The 20,903-nt window shown below is 44.8% G+C and overlaps 2 protein-coding genes across 9 annotated transcripts in view; one reads left to right on the top strand and one right to left on the bottom strand.

Annotated features, from left to right (window-relative positions):
- KDM1A (lysine demethylase 1A) overlaps nt 1-14,150 on the top strand; it is a 52,439-nt gene extending 38,289 nt beyond the window's left edge. For both annotated transcript variants that reach the window (XM_087820168.1, XM_087820167.1), the window contains 11 exons: nt 942-1,084; nt 1,447-1,537; nt 2,608-2,742; nt 3,432-3,505; nt 4,955-5,066; nt 7,883-8,015; nt 9,579-9,766; nt 10,168-10,282; nt 12,037-12,164; nt 12,805-12,951; nt 13,685-14,150. In XM_087820168.1, coding sequence (XP_087676294.1) covers nt 942-1,084; nt 1,447-1,537; nt 2,608-2,742; nt 3,432-3,505; nt 4,955-5,066; nt 7,883-8,015; nt 9,579-9,766; nt 10,168-10,282; nt 12,037-12,164; nt 12,805-12,951; nt 13,685-13,870 — 1,452 coding nt within the window. In that variant the 3' untranslated portion in view covers nt 13,871-14,150. The remainder of the gene's footprint in view (nt 1-941; nt 1,085-1,446; nt 1,538-2,607; nt 2,743-3,431; nt 3,506-4,954; nt 5,067-7,882; nt 8,016-9,578; nt 9,767-10,167; nt 10,283-12,036; nt 12,165-12,804; nt 12,952-13,684) is intronic.
- Nucleotides 1-20,903, bottom strand: part of LUZP1 (leucine zipper protein 1) — a 90,956-nt gene that overhangs the window by 11,275 nt on the left and 58,778 nt on the right. For 2 of the 7 annotated variants that reach the window (XR_015715006.1, XR_001603320.2), the window contains 3 exons: nt 18,243-19,435; nt 4,532-4,630; nt 3,235-3,812 (listed from right to left, as the gene is read on the bottom strand). Coding sequence is in view for 1 of the 7 variants with exons in the window: in XM_016214591.2 (XP_016070077.2) it covers nt 19,280-19,435 (156 nt within the window). In the remaining 6 variants the exon portion in view is untranslated. Of the gene's footprint in view, nt 1-33; nt 946-3,234; nt 3,813-4,531; nt 4,631-15,575; nt 19,436-20,903 lie in introns of those variants that run through there. The other 5 variants (XR_001603318.2, XR_001603317.2, XR_015715007.1 and 2 more) reach the window with 4 other exon arrangements.

The raw sequence follows: 20,903 nt of genomic DNA, 5'->3' as shown, positions 1-20,903 counted from the left end.
AATCGAACTGTGATCTCCTGGATCCTAGGTCGATGCTCAAACGCTGAGCCATGCCTGGCCAGGCCATACTTTAAATCTCATTTCTCAGTTGATGCCCAGTTTATTATGGCGAGATATGCTTTCATTATATATTATTTTTCCTTCTCTCGCTGCTGTCATGAATTCAGCAATAGAATTGCAGATACAGTTTACTTTGGGGCTGAATTACATAGTAGCAGAGGTATTTGTATCCACTGACTGATGGTTTCAATAGGCAGAGGGGCACAGCAGGGCCTGGGAGCATGGTCTTGCAGCTTGATGATCTGCTCTGCAGTCTCTCCTCTTCCTCCACCATAGTGAGCAGACCTGGTACCTCAGCCACTCATAATCTGAGCTTTGGACATTCACCCCTAAACTTAATTGGTGCCATAAAACATAATTACTTTACAAATTAATAGCTTATTAATAGCCATGGATTTCGCTTCTCTCTTCCCTACTTCCACCTTAAATTCTGTCATCTTTGAGGGGAAGCAGATACCTCGGGCTTCTTATTTGTCCATCTTGCCCTTTTTCTGGAAGGTCCTCAGGTGTGCTGACACAATTTTTGTTCTCTGGGACTTTTCTAGCTATTGTTTGCATGCCATCCCAGCTTATCTCAGTGCATGTCAGCTCCATTTAACTTCAGTTAGCATCAGTGTTAATCATGGGGCTGTTAATAGAGAGGGAGCCCCAGCTCTGAGGGCAAAATTGGGAGAACAGGAAAATATCAGTGCCAAAAACATCTCATATCTCATTTAATGGAATTGACCGCTTCATAGAAAAGAAAGTTTAAATCATTGTCCTCAAAGGTTTTCCCTTTGAGATACATGTTTTGACCTTTTAATCTGTATTGCATTTGTGTTTTCATGGGTGATTATGCTTAGTCTTATAAGGACCAACTCTGCTATACTTCGGATTTTCAGGTTCCTAAAGAGAAAGATGAAATGGTAGAGCAAGAGTTTAACCGATTGCTAGAAGCTACATCTTACCTTAGCCATCAGCTGGACTTCAATGTCCTGAATAATAAGCCTGTGTCCCTTGGCCAGGCATTGGAAGTTGTCATTCAGTAAGTACTTCAGTATTGCTTATTGTCTAGTAAATTCCATTTAGAGATTTGCTATTTTTGATTTAAGTTTTCCATCGAGTCTTATTTGAGCTAATTTTCATGTGAAATAGTTAAATCTAAAAGTAAAACCATTTAAAATAATTACGTGATACGTAAGGCTCCTCTCAGTTCTAAAATTCACTTCTGTGGCACTTAACTGTATTTAACAAAGCCTAGAAATAATTTGTCACCAGCCAACTTTCTCATTCCAGGGTATTAGAAATTTCAATGGCCCTTAATACTCTTGAATGTTTTTGATAGATACCAGTCTTAATGTCACAAAGCTAGCTGTGTGACCAGAGCATACAAATTGTCTCTCTTAGGTTACAAGAAAAGCATGTCAAAGATGAGCAGATTGAACATTGGAAGAAGATAGTGAAAACTCAGGAGGAATTGAAAGAGCTTCTTAATAAGGTGAAATTCTGTTTATTTTCTTCATAGCTGAAGGGGGGAAAGCCTCTAATTTAGAAATTTAAGAAGTGCCAGGACTCATTAATTACTCTTAAGAAAAAATGACTAACAAAAGGCACTGTTTTATCTGTCGGTCTTCAGTGCGGCATTATTGGTAAATTGCTGTCAGGTCCCTTTGGCTGACCCAGTATCCTCTGCTGAATTTAGGATGAGAGGGAAATTTGCTGTCCTGGGGTCAAGTTCCCATTGATGAGGACAACAGGTCAGCAGCCAGGACCATAATTCATTGCCATAACTATTTCACTGTGCCAAATGGTATATCTATTGAGGGTTCCTTACCACGACCCTCCAGAGCCCCAGCTCCAGACTAGGAAACTGGTCTCTTCATCCTGCTAGCTACAGATATAACACCAGCTTAGGGGGAAAATGTGAAGTGGGACAGACAGCTCCTGTGGGGTTGTTATGCAGAATCTGGGAGTATCTTGTGCCTAGACTCTTGCCTCGCTCTCACTGTGCCTCCTCTCTTCATCCTGTCAAGTGAAGGGGCTTTGGCACTCCTCTTCCATGGTTGTGGTACGGATGAGATGCGAAGAGTGGCCAGCTGGCAGGATAGCTGTGGAGCCCCAGTCTAGAGTTTTAACTGTCCCCTCATCCTCTATAGTGCCATCAGAAACCTGACCAGACTAACCCTGGGGGTGGTTCCTTAAGGAGCTTTCTGTGATGACTTGACCTTTTATATATTTAAAAAGCAAATCATGATAGATTGTTTTTCCTGGAGATTGTTAATTTGCGTGTGTGTATATATATTTTTAATTAATGGGTCACTCCTAGTTCTCCCATTTGTTTTAGAAGATGGAACCAATCTTACTTATCTGATAGTGATGTGGTATCTCTCTGTTGAGCCATATACAATTTCTTTCCTGTTCTAAAATGTCACGATATAGAAGAGGTATTTAAGAATCCCAAGGACCTGTTTTGGTGTAATAGCCGTTTACGGAGGGAGCGAAAGCATGTGATTTGGAGATGAATTACATCACTATCTGGAATGGTAAATTTGTGTTTTTCCTTCTTAGATGGTAAATTTGAAAGAGAAAATTAAAGAGCTCCATCAGCAATACAAAGAAGCATCCGAAGTGAAGCCGCCCAGAGACATCACTGCTGAGTTCTTGGTGAAGAGCAAGCACAGGGACCTGACTGCCCTGTGCAAGGTGCAGTGTGCGCATGCCCAGCTGGTTTTACTTGGGGTCCTGAGAAATAGTACAGATTTGAGGGACTGGAAAAGAGAGAGCACTAGCCAGTCACAGGTGCCTGTGGTACGCAGGGAGGGTTTGGTACCCAGGAGCCATGGGGGCTTAATGGTTGTTAGGTTTGAGACCTACTTTTTCTGCAGAATTCCCACTTTGTTTTCACAGTCCCATCCTGTAGCTTACTTACATCTCATTTTAGCCCTTTGGTATAGTTTATCCCTGACAGTTTAGCATAATGATAATGGATAGGGACTCCAGAGTCATTTGGGTCACATTATCTGGTTGAAATCCATAACTTAGTATCTCCTACCCAAGTAACTTTGTCTCCTTAATCACCCCAACTGTCACATGGTATTAGTACTTCCTCACTTATAGGGGATCTAAAGTGCTTATTCTATTCTGGGGACACTGCAAGTGCATAGGAAGTGGTAGTTGCTATCCCCCTCCCACCCTCCCATCTTAATTCCAGGCTCACATTTATAATTTGTCTCCAAGAACAACCACCCCTGAGCCCTGATCCAGCCTTAAGCTGAGATACTCATAGATATGACCTGGGCCAGGGATGTGGTCCAAACCTTACATTTTGTGGTATAAATAACTAGATCGGTCTCTGGCGCATCTAGATCAATTGGTTCTCTTAATTTTATCAGGAATATGATGAATTAGCTGAAACACAAGGAAAGCTAGAAGAAAAACTTCAAGAATTGGAAGCTAATCCCCCAAGGTAAGAAAAACATTCAGACGTTCAGAACATTTACTGTTCTTTCTGTTAGATTTAGAGGGAAAATTATAAAGCACCATGGTTTTATTTATGTTGAGTGAATGGATTGTAAATTATTGAATGAATATAAGATATTTGTGTATGTGGACTACAGTCTACCCTTGAACAACACATGTTTGAACTACTCAAGTCCACTTGTACAAATATATATATATAGATATATATATGTATGTATGTATATATTAGAAAAAAATTTTTGGAGATTTGCAACAGTTTGAAAAACTTGTAAACAACTGCATAATCTAGAAATCTAGAAAAAAAAAGAAGAAAAAGTTAGGTATGTCATGATTGCATAAAATATATGTATATATTTTTCTTACAATTTTCTTTTCTCTAGCTTAGTTTATTGTAAGAATACAGCATATAATACATATAACACATAAATATGTGTTAATTGACTGTTTTTCTTATCGGTAAGGTTTCCTGTCAACAGTAGGCGATTGGGAGTTAAGTTTTGAGAGAGTCAAAAGCTGACCCAGATACTTTGTCAGTCCCCTTCACCTCGAGTTGAGCGGTCAGCTGTGCTTCTCAGGTTCCTAAATCCCCTGGTCTTATGTTTTAATGTGTAAGACTGTCCTAGATACTAAACTATATTGTTTTTGAAGATAGCCTTTCTTCATAAAATCTAGTAGGTATTTGAATGAAAGTGTAGTAAATGAAAATTGTCTTCGAGTCACGTAGAAGGTGGGGTTGCTTCACACTCCCAGAACTCTGGGGAATTGGAAAGCATCACATTTTATTTCCATCAGAGTTGACAGTGAATACTTCCATGCTGCTCTGGCCAGTTTCGCTCAGTGGTTAGAGTATCGGCCTGAGAACTGAAGGGTCCCAGGTTCGATTCCAGCCAAGGGCACATACCTCGGTTGCAGGCTCAGCCCCAGTTGTGACGCATGCGGGAGGCAACCATTTGATGTGTCTCCCTCACATCAGTGTTTCTTTCTCTCTCTCTCTAAAAAAATAAATACTTACATGCTGATACTGTGCTCCATACTGCACCTGGTCTCCACATATGTCTACTCTGTTCTGTATTCAGGGATGCTACCCATTCTTGCCAGAAGTCCATGCTTTCTTTAAGATATAAAACAAAAATTTTTACAATGAATATGCTTTTATAATGCAAGGTAACCATATAAAGAAGTCTCTCTTTTTTTCCCAGGCAAATGAGGCCTGATTGTAATTTGCTCTATGTAGTGAGCTTAGCAAGGCTCTACACACTGGGAATAAAGGGGTTAATAAAACAGATCAGGTCCTACTTTTTGATTTAGAATTTCTTCACATAAGGCAGTCTCAGGTTTAGATTGTCACACAGTTACTGAGATCATCCATACCCGCCCATTGGGGGTAATAGTCAAGTCCTTTAATAACCTTTGCTCCTTTGTTCTCATTTTGCAGTGATGTGTATCTCTCGTCAAGAGACAGACAAATACTTGACTGGCATTTTGCAAATCTTGAATTTGCTAATGCCACACCTCTTTCTACACTCTCCCTTAAACATTGGGATCAGGTAAAATTCCTTTATCATTTATTTTTTGCACATGTCTTGGAGAAGGCTCTTAAGAGAAACTGTTAATTTGTGTGTTTTTAAACAGCTTTAAGAAAGATAATTTACATACAATAAAACTCACCTATTTTAAGTGAGCAGTCTGGCTTTGCTAAACTTATATAGTGATGAACCATCACCATGTCAAGAATAGAACAGTTTCACCACCCTTAAAAGTTCCCTCTCCCCTTTGCGGTCACTCCCCAGCCCTCCTGCTCCTGGCCCTACACAACCACCAGTTTGCTCTGTCACTATAGCTTTGCTTTTTCTAGAATTACATGTAAATTGCACTATCCAGTATAATACTTAGAGCCTTTTGTGTGTGACTTCCTTTACTCAGCAGAAGTGTTTGCAGTTCGTCATGGTGTGTTTCAGGGATTTGTTCCTTTTTATTGTTCAGTAGTTTTCAGTTGTAAGGATGTGCGGCAGATCGCCCTTTCACTGGTACCTTGATGGACATGTGGGTTGTTGCCATTTTTTGGCTATAAACAGTTGAAGCTGGTATGAACGTTCCTGTTCATGTCTTTCTCTTGGATAAATAGCTGGGAGTGAAATTGCTAAATCTTACGGGAAGTAGGTTTTTATAAAGCTTTATAAGAGCTTCTAAACTGTTTCTAAATTGCATTCACACCAGCCATGTATGGAAGTTCCCATTGCTCCACATCCTCACCAACACTTGGTCCTGCCAATTTTTAAACTTTCAGCCATTCTGATATTTCATTGTGGTTTTGATTTGCATTTCCCTGATGACTGGTGATGTGAAGCATCTTTTCATGTACTTATTGGCCATTCATATGTCAGTTCTTTGATGAACAGTCTATTCAGATCTTTTGCCCATGTAAAAAATCTGGTTGTTTGTCCTCTTGTTAAATTGTGAGTTCATCGTGTTCTTCAAATTCTGGATACAATTTCTTTGTCAGATATGTTTTGCAAATATTTTCTACAAGTATACAGCTTACCTTTTTATTTTCTAAGTAGTATCTTTCAAAGAGCAAAAGTTTAAAATTTTATGAAGTGTCCTATTAACTTTCAGACTTTGTGTTTTTTGTAAGATCCTGAACATTTTTGTCTAAACCGAGATCGCAAAGATTTTCTCCAGTTTTCTTGATGAAGTTTTATGGACTTTGCTCTTATGTTAGGTCTGTGATCCATTTTGAGTTAATTTTTGTGTATAGTGAGAGGTGAGGTTAGAGTTCATATTTTTCCATATGGTTCTCTAATTATTCTAGCACCATCCTTTTTCTTCATTTGTTGTGGCACCATTGTTGAAGTTAATTGACCATATGTGAGTGTTTGGAGTTGCTTTTTTCTTTTCGTTTATGTCTGTCCATACTCTACTGTCACACTGCCTTGATTATGGTTGCTCTATGGATGTCTCGAAATCAGGTCATGTAAGTTCTCCAGCTTTGTTCTTTTTTTAAACTGTTTTGGCTATTTTTGGTCTTCTGTATTTCCATAAAAAATTTAGAATCAGTTTGTCAATTTCTATTAAAAATGTAACTTTTGGGAGTTTGATTGGGATTGCATTGAACCTATAGGTCTGATTTAGAGTGATTATCATCTTCATATTGTCTTGTAAACCCTTGAGCGTGACATCATATTTGGTCACATTGTTCTTAAGAACTTTAATGGTGATTTACTCTTGAACTGGTGAGAAGTCACAGGGCTTCTTAGATGTTGAATGGACCAATCTCTAAATCTGAGAATTTGGCCCAACTTAAGACTGTGTGTAGAAGGAAATATTACATTTTTATTATATATTTTCATTATACATTTTCCAGTAAGATTACTTGGACTTCTTAATCTTTAGATTATACCTTGGTGTTCTTTAGTATTTAAATTACAGTGAGGATTGGACTTTTTAGTGATAAAAATCTTGCAGAATTCCTAGTTTCTTTGTGGTTTTACATGTAAATACTAAATTAGACCCATCCTAGTAACTGACTTATCATTTGGAGTTTCAATATGTATTCATTTGTAATTGTATTAAAAATTTAAATGTGTGTAATTTGAACTGATCTAAATGGGGAGATGACTCAGTCAGTTAGCAGTGAGAGTTTTGCGCCAACTCAGTATTTTTATCTAATTCCTAAGAATTGTGATATGTTTTCCCCAGGAATGTCATGAAATTAGAAATACCAACTAGCCTTCAAAATTTTCTCTATATAGAAAATTTTTCAGTAAATTCAAAGAAATAAGATCATTTGGTTAATTCTTCCAGGCCAAATCTTGACTTCTTTACTATCTGAATTATCTTGGGCCAATCTTTATAATCCTAGATTACCTTCATCTGCTTCGAATGACTTTAGTTTTGGAAGTCTTCTTCAACTTTAAAACTTGTACATTTAAGGAATAAAAACTGATTTTGCTCTTGGGTAAAATAAAATGTAATTAGGGTGGTGAATCTGTTATCCTATTAAGTCTGTAATGCATTAAAACAAACACGAAATGGTATCTAATTGCCTGAATCAGCTTCCTTCCCTCTCCCATGCCCATGAATAGTCTGGACTTCATGATGAAAACTTGGTCTGGGGGAAAGAATCTGCCCTGGTTTTACTGCCTGGGGACCGCCATTATGGACATCTGGGCAGTTTTTCTTCCCTTCAGTTTCCTGGGGCAGCTGCAGCTGAATATGCAGCGATAGGTTTTCATTTCTACTCTGGCATGTCATATTGACACTGCACAAACTGGTGTTTTTAGCCTCATTTTATAGAACCTCGGTATAAACGGCATGTTAGGTTTTAAAAGCGTGACCATATGTGTTTTCCTCTCCTCTCCAGGATGATGACTTTGAGTTTACTGGCAGCCACCTGACAGTGAGGAATGGCTACTCATGTGTGCCCGTGGCGTTAGCAGAAGGCCTAGACATTAAATTGAATACAGCGGTCCGGCAGGTCCGTTACACAGCTTCAGGTGTGTCACCGCTCTCCTGGCAAGAGGTCTTTTTCTGAAAAACAGTGCCGATCTTTTGTGGAGTTTGACCTACAGAAAAAGTATTCGGTCATTTTCTGATAGAATGTCTTATAAATTATGACTCCTAAATTTAAAATTTTGCATTTATAAAAAGATTGAGCCTGTTTTAGAGCCTTTGGAGGTTTAACCCCATCATTGTATAAACCAGAAAATCGGGGCAAGTTTTAGTGAGTTTGGCTTTAATTTTGCTAAGTTTATTCTTAAATACCAGAACTTGGGTCCCTGGTCTCCAGTAGAACCCCACCGTCTTGCCTTGCGTCTTTGGATCCACTCTGGCTTTTCCTACTCAGGCCAGCTAACGGCTCAGGCTTTCTAGTTCTGGGAGCAGTCCTGCTAATAAGTTGACTTCAGATTGCCCTGAATCCTGTGACAGTAGGCTCAGTGCTTATCTCTGGTTTCAGGCACATTTACTATGGAGTGCAGAGAGCCCTTATCCCCCCAGCTTTGGAATTAATAATCTTACAGTAACTGGTCACTCCCCTCTCTGAGGGCCCTCATGACAAGTGGAGTTGGGGCCACTAATCTTGCCCTCTGTGCCCCTTTTCTAGAGTTTCCGGGATCACCACAAATATCTTTTATAACCGCTGAAACCGTTTTCCATTTAAGTTTTCCCTTCAGAGGCAGCTCCTAGCCGATGGTGTTGAGAAGATCTGTAGCCTTGAAATAGCCATTTGCTGCAGTGAAGAATAGTGAGAATAGCTTTCCTGTCATTTGCTCTAGTTCTGTGACCACCGAAAATGGACATGGCCCTGGCCGGGTGGCTCAGTTGGTTAGAGCATCGTCCTGTACACCGATTCCTGGTCAGGGCACACACCCAGGTTTCGGGTTCAGTCCCTGGTTGAACATGTAATGAGATCGCATACTTATTGGAACTGTTTTTGTGTACTTTTGAAGTTATATAAATAGGCATTCACTGAAGGAAAAAATCAAGTACAAATGAGGATAAATGTTATTAGCCTACTTTCAGTGCCTTTTCTGGCCAACTTGGAGCTCGTTCACACTCTGGCCAGCTGAGCATCACAGCATCCTCAGGAATAGCAAGCTCCCCAGTTCTGGGCTGCGTCCCTTGGGTCTGTACCACAGGCTCCGGGTGTCATTCTTCTGTTGGTCCTTATGAGCGAGCGCCACCCACAGTGGAGGAGGCATCAGTTCTCTTGGGTAGTACAGACATTGTACTCCGGGTTTTAGTCTGAATTTACGTAACTTTAGTAAGTGACCAGGTCCTTCTTTTAGTCCAGATGACCCCCATGTAACAGGAGGGGGGACAGAGCACAGTGGTGAAGACCATGGATCCTGAGGTTGACAGTTAGGGTTTGAGTCCTGGCACTTACCTGTGTTTTCCGTTCTGCCTCAGTTCCCCTCTGTAGAAAATGGATAGAGCCGACTTCATAGACTTGTGTGAAGACTTAACTGGGACGGCATATGGAGCCTGCTCTGCACTAAATGTTCAGAACCCTTTCAGTACCGTCTGTCACCAGTAGTCTTTTCCCTCAACCCCTTTAGGGTGTGAAGTGATAGCTGTGAACACCCGCTCCACAAGCCAGACCTTCATTTACAAGTGTGACGCCGTGCTCTGTACCCTCCCCTTGGGCGTGCTGAAGCAGCAGCCGCCGGCTGTTCAGTTTGTGCCGCCTCTTCCTGAGTGGAAAACATCTGCGGTGCAGAGGATGGGATTCGGCAACCTGAACAAGGTACCCCGCCCTCCGCACCCCGCGCCCGCTGCACGGACGGCGGCCTCGCCGCCCTCCACTGGGACGGGGGAGGGGTCGCATCTTTATACATCTTGCTGCGCTCTCAACTCTGACACGGCGCGTCCTGTCCGTTCATTCACGTCATTGCCTAATTATACATAAAGTACCCACGAGAACTTAGTCTTCTGGGCTCACTTCACAAACCCAAGCCCATAAAAAGAGCTCCACATGCCATCCTAAGTGGTACATTTTTAATAGGGTTTTCTAGGCTTGTGTTAAAAGTAGAAGACCTTTAGATGAGGTCTGAAGAAGAAGTAGTACTTCCTGTTGAGGCACAGCTGTACTTAAAGCCATATTCTCCAAGCCCTGTCCCCAGCTCATGTGCTGCTTCTCTGTTGCAGGTGGTGTTGTGCTTTGACCGGGTGTTCTGGGATCCCAGTGTCAATTTGTTCGGGCATGTTGGCAGCACGACTGCCAGCAGGGGTGAGCTCTTCCTCTTCTGGAACCTCTATAAAGGTAACTGCTTTTTGGTTTTGAGCTTCCTCATATCCTTATAGGAACAGAGACTTAGGAATGTTCTGGTTTTCCTCATATATACATTTCTTGACTTTTCATTAGCTCAGCCAGCAATTCCTGAAACCCCTTATAGGTGCTGGGGATACGGGAAACCCTGCCTTCAGAGCCCACAGCTAACCTGTGGGAGATAGAGTGAGGCGATAGGCAGTCTCCGAGCAGGGCAGAAGGTAGATGACAGGGTGACAGCCCAGGGCACTGCGAGGAAAACAAGGAAGAATCTACCCGCCAGGAGGGGAAAGCCCAGGGAGGCTTCAAGGCCGGGGAGATCTGTAGTCCTCATTCTCAGGCTTTCCTGACTCGCCCCTGAATCTTCGGTCACTTCCCGTAGGGTGTATTTATGAAACTCCTACCTCCTGCTGTACTGTCTTCTGTAATCCTAGAGGGAACTTGTTTTAAAGTCTCTTTAGACCTGACCTCATTCCAGGAAAAGAATGTAAAAGACACGCACTGTGTGCTGTGCAGCAGTGTCAGGAGGTGTGGCCTTGACAGTGCAGCCACATCAACTAACGGTTTGACCCCCACCCCAGTTCTTTCCATCACTTCACTGCCCAGTACAGAAACATCTTCCACGTGGCCAGGACCACTAATCCACAGGGGAGGCACTGTGTGTCCTGAGCACACTGCTTTCTGACAACAGTGGAGTGCTCTTTCCCTTTCCCCGTCCAGGCCATCGAGTCCTGTCAGTGCCACCTCTCTCTCTCTCTGACCTATTTGCTTCCCTTCTTTCCTCCTGCCCGCCTCCCAGTCCAAGTTTCTCTCTCCTCTTACCTGTTCAGTTGCCAGCAGCCACTAACTGCTTTCCCTGCTTCTGTCTTTTGAGGGTTTTCCATTGTCTTGGCCATTACTAATCTAGCCCTTCCCTATTTCAGCTTCTTCTGGCTGTTCCTCCCACCCCATCCTCACCCCTCCCCATGCCCTGGGCTCCAGGAACCCTTGCTGCTCTCCTGGGGTCCCGGACTGCACCACGCCATTGCCCACTTCGGCCTGGCCCTGAAACACTGAGCTGGGCTGCTGTGCTCTCCTTCCCTTCCTTCCCATGCGGCGCACTCCACCCAGCCTTTAGGTATTTCACAGAGGGCTTGCAGGTACACACCTCCACTGCTTCAACTCTAAATTCTCTGTATTCTTTTCTCTGGGCCGTTTTCTTCAATAGCTTCTATCACATTTCATAATTATATGTGTGACTATTTGTCTGTGTGTCTATGGAGTTACATAATCTAGCTTATAGCTTTTATATCCCCAACATCTCTACTGTGCTTATCCCATAGCCTGCTGCGTGTTCACCAGTGGAGGAGTACAGGTGGTGCTGGGCTTGGAGGGGCCTGGGGTAGCTGCAGGGTAATCCTTGTGGTCAAGCTGTCTGCAGTGGTCAGGGCTAAGAATTCTTTGTCTCAGCATCGGGATACTTGTTTTCTTTTGTTAACAAGGTCTGAAACTATATGTTTTGGACTTCCATGTTCTGCAGTTATAAGCAGTGAAGTGTATGAGTCACTACTGTAGTTTGTCAACCCCCTTCTGGGACTAGATTTTAAGTCGCTGTTTCAGAAACAACTTGTCTCTAGCATGAGCAGTACATGTTCATCTGTTTATTGGTCACCGGATTTCAGAGCACCAGGAAAAACGTGGGGCCCTTTATGTAGGTCCTTGAGAAAATCTGTAGGAAAACCCTGGCATTGTCCTTTCTGTTTTCCCAGCTCCTATACTATTGGCACTAGTGGCAGGAGAAGCTGCTGGAATCATGGAAAACATAAGTGATGATGTGATTGTAGGCCGATGCCTGGCCATCCTCAAAGGGATTTTTGGTAGCAGTGCAGTGCCCCAGGTAAGTAAGTGGGTGGGGGCAAGCGGGGATCTGGGGTTTGGACTAAAGCAGGGTTGACATACTCTCTTTAAGTTGCAGCACAGGTACTTGTCAGGACAGTTTCAACCAGAATTGAGAGGTGTGTATGGGTTTACATGAATGCTGATTGGAGCTCATGCCCTAACTGTGGGGTTCAGAAAGCTATTTGCTGCATTTGCCTGTTTGTCTGTTGTCTCTGCTTTGGAATCTTACCACCATCACCCCCCATCACCACCCCACCCTTCAGACAAAGTGGCCAGACTCCCTCAGGGAGGTCTGAAGAGAACCTTTTGGTACTTGACTTTAGGCCCCCCGAAACACTTAGACCCTTGATTCCTTTGAGAGGAGGCACATTAATGTTTCATGTGAATTTATAAGAGAATTTAGGTCAAGTCTTGGATTCATGGACAAGAGTGCAACGTGGAGGCTTCCTTGCAGTCTGAAGGCATTTGTTACTATTTTAAGGCATCAGCATTCACTGCTTGGCTAACTCTCATGTCTGTTGCCTCTTTAGCTCTCTCAGAATTTGTATCGCTACTCGCCACAGCTTTTCCACCTTTCAGAGATTACTGGTTTGTCTTTGGGGCCCAGTAATAACCTCCGCCCATGGTTTTTTCTTTAGCCCAAGGAAACAGTGGTGTCTCGCTGGCGTGCTGATCCCTGGGCCCGGGGCTCCTATTCCTATGTAGCCGCAGGATCATCTGGAAACGACTATGATTTAATGGCTCAGCCAATCACTCCCGGCCCCTCAATTCCAGGTGCCCCACAGGTGAGAAACTAACAAGCTGAACCTGGGCTTATTTGGGAAGAGGCCAGTATCCCAGGATCTCAGAGTGAAAATGCCACTGATTGTTACTGAATTCGTTCTTCTGTCCTTGGGCCCTTTCAGATCATTTGCGTCAGATTTCCCACATTTTGGCTTTGTAAATCTGAGCAGTCTGTATTCAGATTTTTGTCCCTTTAAAACAAAAAATGTTTTTAATTGCACCCCATTTTGTAGCAGCTCACAGGATTGTTGCAAGGTCCTAATCACTAGGGGCCTTTAGGGCATGCCCCCAAGAAATAACCTAGACAGTGCTGGACCCTGCTCCAAAGGGGAGGAAGTGTTGTCAGGACCCTGTGCTAAGTAATGCCTGCTCTGAGCGGAGCAAGAACAAATGCTGTATTCTCTATGGTTCAGAGTAGTCAGGAACTCCCCCCCCCCCCCATGGGTACTACATGAGGCACTAAAGATTTAGAACCTGGGCATCCCCCAGGGTTAAGAACAGATGTAGTTAAGCATCACTGCAGAACTAAGGCTGAGCTGAGTCTTACTGTCCCTTTCCTCCTCCTGTCAGTTCTAAGAAAATGCCTGCTAAGGGAGACCCTTGTTGGCAAAATGATGGACTAGTGATTGGGGCAGGGAGTCAGCATCAAGGCCAACAAGAATTTGGCAGCTCAAACACAAGAACAAAAGTATATTTACAATGTGCTGATTTCCTCTTAATTTTTTCCTGAAATAGCCAATCCCACGACTCTTCTTTGCTGGAGAACACACAATCCGTAACTACCCAGCCACAGTCCACGGTGCTCTGCTGAGTGGGCTTCGAGAAGCAGGAAGGATTGCAGACCAGTTCTTGGGAGCCATGTACACCCTGCCTCGCCAGGCCACCCCAGGTGTCCCTGCACAGCAGTCCCCAAGCATATGAGACAGTCGTATCCTAAGGGAAGAGGCTGACGTATGTGTCTTTTGCTGTGTAAGCAAAACTCTTCTAGCAATACTAGATTCCTGAAAAACTTGCCCTGGCTTCCCGGCTCCCATGATCAACTGAAGTTCATGGGAGGTGGCCGAGGAGGGAGGCACTTGACCATTGGTGTGGAGTGTGCGCTTCATCAAGACTGAGGCAAGCAGGCGCTATGAGGACATCTTAGTCTCTTGGTGTGTGGTAGCTTTTTTATATTTTGAGAATAAAACTTCATATAAAATTAGTCCTGCCCTTTTTTTGTTTCCCCTCAGGGTTAAAGCTGTATACTCGATAGGCGTTTTACTCCTTTGCAGATGCTAATTCTGTCCGTGCTCATATGAGGAGGAGGTTTGTATCAGGAGGAAAATGATTCGGTCAAGTCAGAAGACTGGGTTGAGGAGGGTCCCACGGAAGCAACGGGCTTCCAGTTCTGTGGGGCTGGACTTCCCCACTGGGACTGTGCGCTGTGTGCCGAAGGTGGCACTACAGGTGAAGCACACGGACATCGGGAAACTGAATTCTCAAGATAAAACACAAGACAACACAAAGTTTGGGGAGGCCTCTGGCAGACCATCCGGCTTTATTCTCCAGGTTCCCTCCATGCACATGTGCTAACTTTCCACTTCTGTCCATGGGCAAGTTCTACGTAAGGAGCAGATCATGGGTTTATGTAACTTCACTGGTGTTACTTCCTGTTGCTTCTGTAACAAATTACCAGCAGGCTCTGAGGGAAGATTCTATTTCCTTGCCTTTCTCAGCTTCTAGGGACTGTCTGTATCCTTGGCTTGTGGCCCTTTCCTTCACCTTAAAAGCACGTAACTCCAATTTCTGCTTCCATCACCACCGTGTGTTCTGTAGATCCTCCTCTGTGTCCCTCTTACAAGGATACTTGTGACTTTGTTTAAGGCCCACCCAGATCATCTCTCCCATCTCAGAATCCTTAATCACATCTGCAAAGTCCCTTTTGCCGTGTAAGGTAAAAACCTATAGGGAACAGCATGTCTGTTCCTTCCCCAAGGGCTCTTAACAGACTAAAATGCACATGTAATACGCTTCTGGAAATTGGATTTTACTTGTATTAGTCAATTCTTCCCTAAATGAGGTTTTATTCTTAGTAAGATTTAAGGGACATTACATTGGTGATCTGACTGGAGAAGCTTTTCCCCTAGTCTTGGAATGAGTGACAGCAATGAGGAGATTTTGCACACTAGGCTCAGGGCAAGTGGTGTAACTGACGTAAAGGTGAGAACAGCATGCCGTGGAAAATAGATGGACTTTGGAGCCCAGCTCTGCCATTAATATTGTTTCCTTGGGGCAGGGAAGGGGTGGCTAAGGTGTCTGATCCAGTGGTAAATGCTTTTAAAAGTTTGTTTAAATAGATGGCATTAGGCAGCTTGAGAGACTGTTGTTTTGTGTGTGGTGACAGACAAGCCTAAAAATAAAATGTAGCAATAAAACAGGTGCCATATGATTCTAACTCCAATTAAGTGTTGGCTTCTAGGTATGTCCTTTACTAAGCCTCAGCTATCTTTCCAGTCCTTATGGCACCAGTAATTGGCTGGGAATTTTAAATAAAATACAGTGAACTATACTAGCTGCACCAACGCATAGGAAACAGTTGTATACAGAGATGACATCAACAAAAATGGCATCACTGACTGACACAGAGCACATGGAAACTAGGGAGCTTTATTGGTTACATATTGTGCTGCAGAGCCAACAGACAGCATTAGAGCCAGAGGATACATGCAGACAGGCAGCTTCAACTATACACATGCACCCAAGGAGCCCTGAGTCACTGCTCATGGCTTTGCCCTGGTTTCCAGCGACAGGGTTCCAGCCTCCTTGGTCCCATGCTTGGAGCAGGAATGTAGAAGCTGCTGCACCTGGACTCCAAGGGGCAGGGGTGAGACCCGAGCACCTGCCTGAGCAAGTAAGTGTGGACCAACAGATACTGATGCCCCTTAGCAGAGGGGCCTATTATGTAATAACAGTTTTTGAGGGCTACTTCCCTAGCCCTCCCAATCTTTAAAATACAAAAAATAGACTTTATTCTCTTAAAAATACATTCCATTCAGTACATGTTCTGAGCTGTGAAGCAGCAGGAAAATAGGGCCCCTTTCCTATGATCTTGGTTGTGAGGCTTTGAGGAAAACCCTGTTCCCCGTCAGGGGTATTCGGAAGATAATCCCTAAAAGCAGCTCTTCCAAAGCAGTCTTGAACCAAAACAAAAACCCCCACACCAACAAAGGCAGCGAGGGACCAGACCGGAGGCCGCGTCCCTGTTCCTTTACTGGGAAGTGGTAGTACTTGGCACTAACCCACTAAATATAAAGAACTAAAACTGCTCCGGGACGAAAGGTCCAAGATCAATATAGACCCTCTCATGCCCCATGAGAGAGGGATGATTTATGTGCAAGCTTGCCTGTGGCCAAGGTTGGGATCCTTGGCCCCACTGCAAATCCCTTTAACCCACATTATAACGTTCGCTGCCACTCAAGCAAAAACAGTCATGGCTTCCTCTGCTCACTATCCCTGCAGCTTTCTCCAGTTGTTTTTAGTATCAGAGTGGCAAGAGACAGGCGACAGCAGGTGGAAGAGACCAGCTCTACTTTCTCCCATGAAGCAGCTCTAGAGGTTCCCCAACCTCACTAGGAACCTTCCCACAACCATACACCTGCCAGTAAAATTTAGAGTTTGAGCCAAGCTGCAGAAAAGGCTTGTCATAAAAGTGGGTTTACTGGCTGTGATGGGGAATATTTGGCTTGATTAGACAACTATTCAACTACCAGGTCTCCCCTTTATTTGGATGTTTCTTCCAGGGCCCCGATGATGAGGCCTGGGTCCAGACAGTCTCACCTAGGCTGCTTTTCAGAAACGTGCCTTCCAGCTTTGGAATTTAAGAGCCAGCCTTGCCAGCCATTTGACTGCAGGCTGTAACAGATGGTATTTTCTGCAACGCTGAGGACATTTTTTAAAAAAACATTTTACAGCGGTTCTAGAAAGTGTGCAGATGAAACAAAATATCCTGAAATAACTGGTACAATCAAACCCTATTGCACTCAAGATTTTAAGATAGCCCCAGCAAGAGGGCATCACAGCTGTCCCTCTTACACAGAGCATTTTGGGTAGCGGCAGATGATGCTGCTGAAATGTGGAAAGATCCAGACTTTGGCACCAAGAGCTACAGCACCAGAATCCAGGGCTCCAATGCCCAAAGATGAGAATTATTGGCGAGAACTTTGAAGGCATGGCTTGGCACCCTTCTGTTTCCACCAGCAGAGAAGAGCCACAGACTTGCCTATACTCTCAGTTGACCACCACAGAGGTCAGTTTCCTTTGAACTGTCAGGGTTGCCAACCAGTGAAGAATGGCAGGGAGGCTGTGAGAGATCGCAGCCTTGAGCAAGCTAGTTTCTGGCCAGTGGTGACCCAGGAGAAGCAGTAGGAAAAGGTTTTGAAACAGCATCTGAAGCTGAACATCTGAGGCAGCAATGTGAAGGAAAGGCAAGCCTCATGACAATGCCCTTAGAATGGCAAAATTCCAGAAAATGGAAATAGAAACAAAACATTCCTGTCCCTGAAAGTAACGGTAGGTACTCCCCAAGCCTCCAGGACTGCCAAGTCTGATGCAGACAAGGCAGGACGAATGCTGGTTCCCACTTTGAGTGGAAGCTGAGATGACAAGAAGCACAGGAACAGGAGACACACTAACTTGTATTATGGAAAGTGCGAGCCAGGAGACACTGCGTGGCACTGGGCAAGGCACTGGTGCCAAAAAAGGGCTGCAGACACCATCTAATCTAACCCCTTCATTTTAGACTGGAAAAATGAGGCCAAGGGGAGCTTCTCTGAGCTCAACCACATGACATTAAAAGGGCCCAGGAAAGCAATCAAAGGCAGTGGGAAGGACACATTTCCCAAACCCATTTGGATGACACCTTCTAAAAGCGAGAACCACCACCCCACCCCCACCCCCACCCCCACCCCCAGTGGAATGATGGAAACAGAAGAATCTTAGAATGCCAGATTTAGGACCCTTAGAAACCATTCATTTCAACTAACTCACTTTATAGACACAGAAACTGAGGCAAAGCCATGAAGAAAATTCAGCTTTCCCGACTCCTACTCTAACGCTCTTTCACTATGAAGGAAGTGTCTGCTTCATACAGGTAGAACTGAGAATGCTACAGAAAAAGCAGTGTCAAGATTATACGGTTCTTTTTAACTTCCCCATGCAAATGGTGTAAGTAAATTAATCAACCTTTATGTGGCTTCCTGAAGTTTGCTGCATTTTGAATTGTATAAACCTGGGGCCCTTGACGGGCATGTGTTACCTTTCCTCCCATGAAGTCATCATGATAGTTGGTTTGCAGAAATCATGGGCCCACTTCTGCAGGAATGCATCGGCCTGGTAAAGTGCGACACCTCCTCTGTAGGGGATGGAGGAGGAACTGAGTCCATGCCTTCCATGGAGCTACTGCTGTGTGGAGTGACTAACGGGAAAGCGCTCCTTCCTGTCCACTTTCCCCTCTGCTGGGCGCTTCCTAGAAGGCAGAGTATGCTGGATCAGGCCCAGTTTAGTCTGGGAATATTCCGAAGGTGGAAACAAAGTCAGCATGAAGTCTCCAGCCACAGGAGAGGAGCAGGCAATGCCAGCAGCATTATTGGTGCCCAGGAAAGGAGATGCATGAGGTCTGTGCACTTCCAGGAGCCTTTGGAGGGTGAGCTGAGAGCTGGGGCTGGGGGAGGGATGATGACATTCCAATAGGTGGGTGGGTACCCGTGTGCTCTGCCCCCAGGAAACAGTGGATCAGCAAGGGGACCAGGTCATAGTCCCATAATCCCTTGGAGGCAGCACAGACCTCTTCGGTAAAAGTCCGAGGAACTCCAAAGGGAAAGGAATGGAAGCCCCCTAAATGGAGCTGATGGCTGGTAAGTCTTAGTGTCGGTACTTAGGCCCCTGGGGCAGACAAGGAGTGAACTGGATGTGATGAGGGGACTAAGAAATCGGAACATTAACCACACCGAAGGGGCTGCTGTTGTGTGGTGGGAATATAAGGAGTTTCTATATCATTCCCTATTTGGGGGCCAGAGTGGCCCCTCCTACCTGGGGACGGGGCAGGGACAAGGAAACAGGACTCATGCATCAATCAGGAAAGGCTGTGCCCGGGTGACTCTGTCCAGCTTGTAGTTTCTGATCTCTGGCCAACCGGCAAAAATGACCTGAGCCACAGCCTGGCTCTCTGCCACAATCTCCCAGCCAAGGCCTGGTGTCTAGCCTGGTTAACTGGCCTGGGATCCTTCATAGGATGGGAAGGTGGAAGAGCTGAGAAGCAGGAGCAGAGGAGACAGCAGGCCTCGCCCAGCTGCCTCAGTTTTCCTCAGCACAGGGTCGGGGTGGTCGTAACCGTTCCTCAGCCTGTACTCGCCCAGGCTCTGACAGCCCCTGCTTCACGGGCAGTTCAGACGGTTCCAGGGAGTTGTGCGGTTGCCTGTAGACACTGAGTGCGCAGTCATCGCCTTCCTCCTGTGTCAATAAATGACAAAAGTGAGCTGTGGAGGACAATATAGTAACAAAGTTATTTATCCTCACTCCCTACCCCAATGGTCCTCTCCAGCCTGGCAGTAGGAGATATAGCACAGACAGACCATAGCACAGGGTATGGAAATCTGGGTAGACTACACACTCCAATCTGCTAGGGGCTCCTAGGGTGACTGGGGGGCTCGCAACTGAACAGGAGCCCTACAGAGTACAGGGCTAGGAAGGCGGGCACAGGAGTGGTATCCCTAAGTAGTAGTAGCCTGTGGTCCTCTAGTTCTGCACATGCAGGCCACATACTTCTCAGGGAGAGAGCCACTTCCTTGGTGGGTAGGCAGGTAAGTATGCTGAAGCGGAAGCTGGACAGCTCTTTTCCTACTTCCCATCAATAAACTACCAAAAAGCTCACATGCCTTCCCTTTTATATCCTATCTCTCATCATCACACACCCCTCAACATCTCTAAAATAGCCAACGCTTCAGGGGGATAAACACCCATCTTTCTCTCCACTGCTCTTCTACCAGACTTCTGCCTTTTTTTAATGTTCTGCTTTGGTGCTCCGAAGCAAATGCAAAAGAACGAAAGTATGAGTGAGAAAGGTGGCACAGTACAAAGAAGAGTGGGTTTCGAGACAAATCCTGGATTCAAAGCTGGTGAGGCACTTTGTGTCTTTGACCTTCAGTTTCTACATCTAAAAAAGGGGGGATAATACCTGCCCATAGCTGTTGAGAGACTAATTGAGGTAAGTGGGTGGGGAAGTGCTTTGTCAAGTGTTAAGTGCCCTGGTAAAGACAGGGCTGCCAACCGGCGTGGCTCAGCAGATGAGCATCGACCTAGGATCCAGAAGGTCAAGGTTTGATTCCCGGTAAGGGCACATGCCCGGGTTTCGGCTCGACCCTCGGTGGGGGCCGTGCAGGAGGCAGCTGATCAATGACTCTCATCATTGATATTTCTCTCTTTCTCTCCCCCCCCCTTCCTCTCTCTGAAAGCAATAAAGACATTTTTTTTTAAAAAAGACTCACAGGACTTTTCAAGTTAACAGAATCACCTGCCCTTTAAAAGAAGACAATAATATCTGGATCCAAAATGTCATCATCACAGGCTCTACATCTAAAAGATACTTGCAGGGGCTTCCCCTTCTAATGCTGTTCTGACAGTCTGACCCTCAAATGAGGAGCAGCTTCTGGGTTTATCTGTCCTGTAATGAGCTACATGAACCAGCCCTGCCCTCAGATTGACAATATAATGGGCTTGACAGGTGTCTGGGGTAAAAAGATGCTCAGGCATAAAGTCTATGAAGTAGGCCCAGTGTAAGCCCTAGCTCTCCTCACCCCGTATATGGCAAAGATCCGCTGTCTGAACTGAGGCAGCCAAGAACTCCTTCCCCAGGCTCCCACCCCTGCTCTACAGAAAGGGCGTTGGGCTTCCTCTTCTCGCTCAGAGCTTCCCAGCAGCT

Source organism: Miniopterus natalensis, chromosome 9 (genome assembly GCF_054644295.1).
Source record: "Miniopterus natalensis isolate mMinNat1 chromosome 9, mMinNat1.hap1, whole genome shotgun sequence".
Classification (NCBI taxonomy): domain Eukaryota; kingdom Metazoa; phylum Chordata; class Mammalia; order Chiroptera; family Miniopteridae; genus Miniopterus; species Miniopterus natalensis.
Note: the sequence above shows the minus strand (reverse complement) of the source record. Positions and strands in the feature narration are given on the sequence as shown.